The sequence below is a fragment of the Oncorhynchus keta genome, unplaced genomic scaffold (assembly GCF_023373465.1).
Source record: "Oncorhynchus keta strain PuntledgeMale-10-30-2019 unplaced genomic scaffold, Oket_V2 Un_contig_18477_pilon_pilon, whole genome shotgun sequence".
Classification (NCBI taxonomy): domain Eukaryota; kingdom Metazoa; phylum Chordata; class Actinopteri; order Salmoniformes; family Salmonidae; genus Oncorhynchus; species Oncorhynchus keta.
The window spans coordinates 332-7,681 of record NW_026280940.1 but is presented as its reverse complement, the minus strand read 5'-3'; the positions used below and the strand labels follow the sequence as shown (position 1 = coordinate 7,681).

The following is a 7,350-nucleotide window of genomic DNA, read 5'->3' as shown; positions in this document are numbered from 1 at the left end:
CAGAAACCATTATGGCAGTACAGTGAGGGTTATGGTCCGTTCAGTGAGGGTTATGGTCCGTTCAGTGAGGGTTATGGTCCGTTCAGTGAGGGTTATGGTCCGTTCAGTGAGGGTTATGGTCCGTTCAGTGAGGGTTATGGTCCGTTCAGTGAGGGTTATGGTCCGTTCAGTGAGGGTTATGGTCCGTTCAGTGAGGGTTATGGTCCGTTCAGTGAGGGTTATGGTCAGTACAGTGAGGGTTATGGTTATGATCAGTACAGTGAGGGTTATGGTCCGTTCAGTGAGGGTTATGGTCAGTACAGTGAGGGTTATGGTCAGTACAGTGAGGGTTATGGTCAGTACAGTGAGGGTTATGGTAGTACAGTGAGGGCTATGGTCAGTACAGTGAGGGTTATGGTTATGGTCAGTACAGTGAGGGTTATGGTTATGGTCAGTACAGTGAGGGTTATGGTCAGTACAGTGAGGGTTATGGTCAGTACAGTGAGGGTTATGGTTATGATCAGTACAGTGAGGGTTATGGTCAGTACAGTGAGGGTTATGGTCAGTACAGTGAGGGTTATGGTCAGTACAGTGAGGGTTATGGTCAGTACAGTGAGGGTTATGGTTATGATCAGTACAGTGAGGGTTATGGTTATGGTCAGTACAGTGAGGGTTATGGTCAGTACAGTGAGGGTTATGGTCAGTACAGTGAGGGTTATGGTCAGTACAGTGAGGGTTATGGTCAGTACAGTGAGGGTTATGGTCAGTACAGTGAGGGTTATGGTCAGTACAGTGAGGGTTATGGTTATGGTCAGTACAGTGAGGGTTATGGTTATGGTCAGTACAGTGAGGGTTATGGTCAGTACAGTGAGGGTTATGGTTATGATCAGTACAGTGAGGGTTATGGTTATGGTCAGTACAGTGAGGGTTTTGGTTATGATCAGTACAGTGAGGGTTATGGTAAGTTTTGTGAGGGTTATGGTCAGTACAGTGAGGGTTATGGTTATGGTCAGTACAGTGAGGGTTATGGTTATGGTCAGTACAGTGAGGGTTATGGTCAGAACAGTGAGGGTTATGGTCAGTACAGTGAGGGTTATGGTCAGTACAGTGAGGGTTATGGTAAGTTTTGTGAGGGTTATGGTCAGTACAGTGAGGGTTATGGTCAGTACAGTGAGGGTTATGGTCAGTACAGTAAGGGTTATGGTCAGTACAGTGAGGGTTATGGTAAGTTTTGTGAGGGTTATGGTCAGTACAGTGAGGGTTATGGTTATGGTAGTACAGTGAGGGTTATGGTCAGTACAGTGAGGGTTATGGTCAGTACAGTGAGGGTTATGGTCAGTACAGTGACGGTTATGGTCAGTACAGTGAGGGTTATGGTCCGTTCAGTGAGGGTTATGGTCAGTACAGTGAGGGTTATGGTAAGTACAGTGAGGGTTATGGTAGTACAGTGAGGGCTATGGTAAGTTTTGTGAGGGTTATGGTCAGTACAGTGAGGGTTATGGTTATGGTCAGTACAGTGAGGGTTATGGTTATGGATGTCATAAGGTGTCATAAGGTGTATGCACCAATATGCACCAATTTGTAAGTCGCTCTGGATAAGAGCGTCTGCTAAATGACTTAAATGTAAATGTAAATGTATGGCAGTACAGTGAGGGTTATGGTCAGTTCAGTGAGGGTTATGGTCAGAACAGTGAGGGTTATGGTCAGTACAGTGAGTCAGTACAGTGAGGGTTATGGTAGTACAGTAGTACAGTGAGGGCTATGGTCAGTACAGTGAGGGTTATGGTCAGAACAGTGAGGGTTATGGTCAGTACAGTGAGGGTTATGGTCAGTACAGTGAGGGTTATGGTAAGTACAGTGAGGGTTATGGTTATGGTCAGTTCAGTGAGGGTTATGGTCAGTACAGTGAGGGTTATGGTCAGAACAGTGAGGGTTATGGTCAGTACAGTGAGGGTTATGGTTATGATCAGTACAGTGAGGGTTATGGTTATGGTCAGTACAGTGAGGGTTTTGGTTATGATCAGTACAGTGAGGGTTATGGTAAGTTTTGTGAGGGTTATGGTCAGTACAGTGAGGGTTATGGTTATGGCAGTACAGTGAGGGTTATGGTCAGTTCAGTGAGGGTTATGGTCAGAACAGTGAGGGTTATGGTCAGTACAGTGAGGGTTATGGTTATGGTCAGTACAGTGAGGGTTTTGGTTATGATCAGTACAGTGAGGGTTATGGTAAGTTTTGTGAGGGTTATGGTCAGTACAGTGAGGGTTATGGTTATGGCAGTACAGTGAGGGTTATGGTCAGTTCAGTGAGGGTTATGGTCAGAACAGTGAGGGTTATGGTCAGTACAGTGAGGGTTATGGTCAGTACAGTGAGGGTTATGGTAAGTACAGTGAGGGTTATGGTTATGGTCAGTTCAGTGAGGGTTATGGTCAGTACAGTGAGGGTTATGGTCAGAACAGTGAGGGTTATGGTCAGTACAGTGAGGGTTATGGTTATGATCAGTACAGTGAGGGTTATGGTTATGGTCAGTACAGTGAGGGTTTTGGTTATGATCAGTACAGTGAGGGTTATGGTAAGTTTTGTGAGGGTTATGGTCAGTACAGTGAGGGTTATGGTTATGGTCAGTACAGTGAGGGTTATGGTCAGAACAGTGAGGGTTATGGTCAGTACAGTGAGGGTTATGGTCAGTACAGTGAGGGTTATGGTAAGTTTTGTGAGGGTTATGGTCAGTACAGTGAGGGTTATGGTCAGTACAGTGAGGGTTATGGTCAGTACAGTAAGGGTTATGGTCAGTACAGTGAGGGTTATGGTAAGTTTTGTGAGGGTTATGGTCAGTACAGTGAGGTTATGGTTATGGTAGTACAGTGAGGGTTATGGTCAGTACAGTGAGGGTTATGGTCAGTACAGTGAGGGTTATGGTCAGTACAGTGACGGTTATGGTCAGTACAGTGAGGGTTATGGTCCGTTCAGTGAGGTTATGGTCAGTACAGTGAGGGTTATGGTAAGTACAGTGAGGGTTATGGTAGTACAGTGAGGGCTATGGTAAGTTTTGTGAGGGTTATGGTCAGTACAGTGAGGGTTATGGTTATGGTCAGTACAGTGAGGTTATGGTTATGGTCAGTACAGTGAGGGTTATGGTTATGGATGTCATAAGGTGTCATAAGGTGTATGCACCAATATGCACCAATTTGTAAGTCGCTCTGGATAAGAGCGTCTGCTAAATGACTTAAATGTAAATGTAAATGTATGGCAGTACAGTGAGGGTTATGGTCAGTTCAGTGAGGGTTATGGTCAGAACAGTGAGGGTTATGGTCAGTACAGTGAGTCAGTACAGTGAGGGTTATGGTAGTACAGTAGTACAGTGAGGGCTATGGTCAGTACAGTGAGGGTTATGGTTATGGTCAGTACAGTGGTTAGGGTTATGGTTATGGTCAGTTCAGTGAGGGTTATGGTTATGTACAGTGAGGGTTATGGTTATGGTCAGTACAGTGAGGGTTATGGTTATGATCAGTACAGTGAGGGTTATGGTTATTATGGTCAGTACATTGAGGGTTTTGGTTATGATCAGTACAGTGAGGGTTATGGTCAGAACAGTGAGGGTTTGTGTACAGGAGGGTTATGGTCAGTACAGTTATGGTCAGTACAGTGAGGGGTTATGGTAAGTTTTGTGATTATGTCAGTACAGTGAGGGTTATGGTTATGGTAGAACAGTGAGGGTTATGGTCAGTACAGTGAGGGTTATGGTAAGTTTTGTGAGGGATTATGGTCAGTGAGGGTTATGGTCAGTGGTGAGGTGAGGTTATGGTCAGTGAGGGTTATGGTCAGTACAGTGAGGGTTATGGTAAGTTTTGTGAGGGGTTTATGGTCAGTACAGTGAGGGTTATGGTTATGGTAGTACAGTGAGGTTATGGTCAGTACAGTGAGGGTTATGGTCAGAGTGAGGGTTATGGTCAGTGAGGGTTATGGTCAGTACAGTGAGGGTTATGGTCAGTACAGTGAGGGTTATGGTCAGTACAGTGAGGGTTATGGTCAGTACAGTGAGGGTTATGGTTATGGTAGTACAGTGAGGGTTATGGTCAGTACAGTGAGGGTTATGGTTATGGTCAGTACAGTGAGGGTTATGGTCAGTACAGTGAGGGTTATGGTAAGTTAGTGAGGGTTATGGTCAGTACAGTGAGGGTTATGGTCAGTACAGTGAGGGTTATGGTCAGTACAGTGAGGGTTATGGTCAGTACAGTGAGGGTTATGGTCAGAGGGTTATGGCCACAGTGAGGGTTATGGTCAGTGAGGGTTATGTTCAGTGAGTGAGGGTTATGGTAAGTTTTGTGAGGGTTATGGTCAGTACAGTGAGGGTTATGGTTATGGTAGTACAGTGAGGGTTATGGTCAGTACAGTGAGGGTATGGTTATGGTCAGTACAGTGAGGGTTATGGTCAGTACAGTGAGGGTTATGGTTATTATGGTCAGTACAGTGAGGGTTATGGTCAGTACAGTGAGGGTTATGGTTATGGTCAGTACAGTGAGGGTTATGGTCAGTACAGTGAGGTTATGGTCAGTACAGTGGGGGGGTTATGGTCAGTAGTGAGGGTTATGGTCAGTACAGTGAGGGTTGGTCAGTACAGTGAGGGTTATGGTTATGGTCAGTTTTGTGAGGGTTATGGTCAGTACAGTGAGGGTTATGGTCAGTACAGTGAGGGTTATGGTCAGTACAGTGAGGGTTATGGTTATGATCAGTACAGGGTTATGGTTATGGTTATGGTCAGTACAGTGAGGGTTATGTTCAGTACAGTGAGGGTTATGGTAAGTTTTGAGGGTTATGGTCAGTACAGTGAGGGTTATGGTTATGGTCAGTACAGTGAGGGTTATGGTCAGTACAGTGAGGGTTATGGTCAGTACAGTGAGGGTTATGGTCAGTACAGTGAGGGTTATGGTAAGTTTTGTGAGGGTTATGGTCAGTACAGTGAGGGTTATGGTTATGGTCAGTACAGTGAGGGTTATGGTTATGGTCAGTACAGTGAGGGTTATGGTTATGGTCAGTACAGTGAGGGTTATGGTCAGTACAGTGAGGGTTATGGTTATGATCAGTACAGTGAGGTTATGGTTATGGTCAGTACAGTGAGGGTTTTGGTTATGATCAGTACAGTGAGGGTTATGGTAAGTTTTGTGAGGGTTATGGTCAGTATGGTCAGGGTTACAGTGAGGGTTATGGTCAGTACAGTGAGGGTTATGGTCAGTACAGTGAGGGTTATGGTCAGTACAGTGAGGGTTATGGGGTTATGGTCAGTTTTGTGAGGGTTATGGTCAGTACAGTGAGGGTTATGGTCAGTTTTGTGAGGGTTATGGTCAGTACAGTGAGGGTTATGGTCAGTACAGTGAGGGTATGGTCAGTACAGTGAGGGTTATGATCAGTACAGTGAGGGTTATGGTTATGGTCAGTACAGTGAGGGTTATGGTTATGATCAGTACAGTGAGGGTTATGGTAAGTTTTGTGAGGGTTATGGTCAGTACAGTGAGGGTTATGGTTATGGTCAGTACAGTGAGGGTCATGGTTATGAGTTTAGTGAGGGTTATGGTCAGTACAGTGAGGGTTGGTCAGTACAGTGAGGGTTATGGTCAGTATGTGAGGGTTAGGTTATGGTCAGTACAGTGAGGGTTATGGTCAGTACAGTGAGGGTTATGGTCAGTACAGTGAGGGTTATGGTAAGTTTTGTGAGGGTTATGGTCAGTACTGTGAGGGTTATGGTCAGTACAGTGAGGGTTATGGTAAGTTTTGTGAGGGTTATGGTCAGTACAGTGAGGGTTATGGTTAGGTAGTACAGTGAGGGTTATGGTCATGGTACAGTGAGGGTTATGGTCAGTACAGTGAGGGTTATGGTCAGACAGTGAGGGTTATGGTCAGTACAGTGAGGGTTATGGTCAGTACAGTGAGGGTTATGGTAGTTTTGAGGGTTATGGTCAGTACAGTGAGGGTTATGGTCAGTACAGTGAGGGTTATGGTTTTTCAGTGAGGGTTATGGTCAGTTCAGTGAGGGTTATGGTCAGTCAGTACAGTGAGGATATGGTCAGTGAGGGTTATGGTTATTATGGTCAGTACAGTGAGGGTTATGGTCAGTAAGTTTTGTGAGGGTTATGGTCAGTACAGTGAGGGTTATGGTAACAGTTTCAGTACAGTGAGGGTTATGGATTATGGTCAGTACAGTGAGGGTTATGGTCAGTACAGTGAGGTTATGGTCAGTACAGTGAGGGTTATGGTCAGTACAGTGAGGGTTATGGTCAGTACAGTGAGGGTTATGGTAAGTTTGTGAGGGTTATGGTCAGTACAGTGAGGGTTATGGTCAGTACAGTGAGGGTTATGGTTATGGTCAGTTCAGTGAGGGTTATGGTCAGTACAGTGAGGGTATGGTCAGAACAGTGAGGGTTATGGTCAGTACAGTGAGGGGTTATGGTCAGTTCAGTGAGGTTATGGTAAGTACAGTGAGGGTTATGGTCAGTACAGTGAGGGTTATGGTAAGTTTTGTGAGGGTTATGGTCAGTACAGTGAGGGTTATGGTCAGTACAGTGAGGGTTATGGTAAGTTTTCAGTGAGGGTTATGGTCAGTACAGTGAGGGTTATGGTTATGGTAGTACAGTGAGGGTTATGGTCAGTACAGTGAGGGTTATGGTAAGTTTGTGAGGGTTATGGCCAGTACAGTGAGGGTTATGGTTATGGTAGTACAGTGAGGGTTATGGTCAGTACAGTGAGGGTTATGGTATGTTTTGTGAGGTTATGGTCAGTACAGTGAGGGTTATGGTTATGTAGTACAGTGAGGGTTATGGTCAGTACAGTGAGGTTATGGTAAGTTATGTGAGGGTTATGGGTACAGTTTATGGTCAGGAGAGGTTATGGTCAGTACAGTGAGGGTTATGGTCAGTGAGGGTTATGGTAAGTTTTGTGAGGGTTATGGTCAGTACAGTGAGGGTTATGGTCAGTACAGTGAGGGTTATGGTCAGTACAGTGAGGGTTATGGTAAGTTTTGTGAGGGTTATGGTCAGTACAGTGAGGGTTATGGTCAGTACAGTGAGGGTTATGGTCATGTACAGTGAGGGTTATGGTAAGTTGTGTGAGGGTTATGGTCAGTACAGTGAGGGTTATGGTCAGTACAGTGAGGGTTATGGTTATGTCAGTGAGGGTTATGGTCAGTACAGTGAGGGTTATGGTCAGAACAGTGAGGGTTATGGTCAGTATAGTGAGGGTTATGGTTATGGTCAGTACAGTGAGGGTTATGGTCAGTACATTGAGGGTTATGGTCAGTACAGTGAGGGTTATGTTTTGTCAGTACAGTGAGGGTTATGGTTATGGTAGTACAGTGAGGGTTATGGTCAGTACAGTGAGGGT

The 7,350-nt window shown here is 45.2% G+C and overlaps 1 protein-coding gene across 1 annotated transcript; it reads left to right on the top strand.

Annotated features, from left to right (window-relative positions):
• Positions 1 to 11: 11 nt before the first annotated feature.
• On the top strand, positions 12 to 5,768 carry LOC127920137 (prisilkin-39-like; the record flags this gene model as incomplete). Its single annotated transcript, XM_052503935.1, has 3 exons — positions 12 to 17; positions 360 to 1,113; positions 5,607 to 5,768. Coding segments are annotated over exons 1-3 (922 nt in total), but the record flags the coding sequence as incomplete, so codon positions are not given.
• Between the last annotated feature and the right edge of the window lie 1,582 nt (positions 5,769 to 7,350).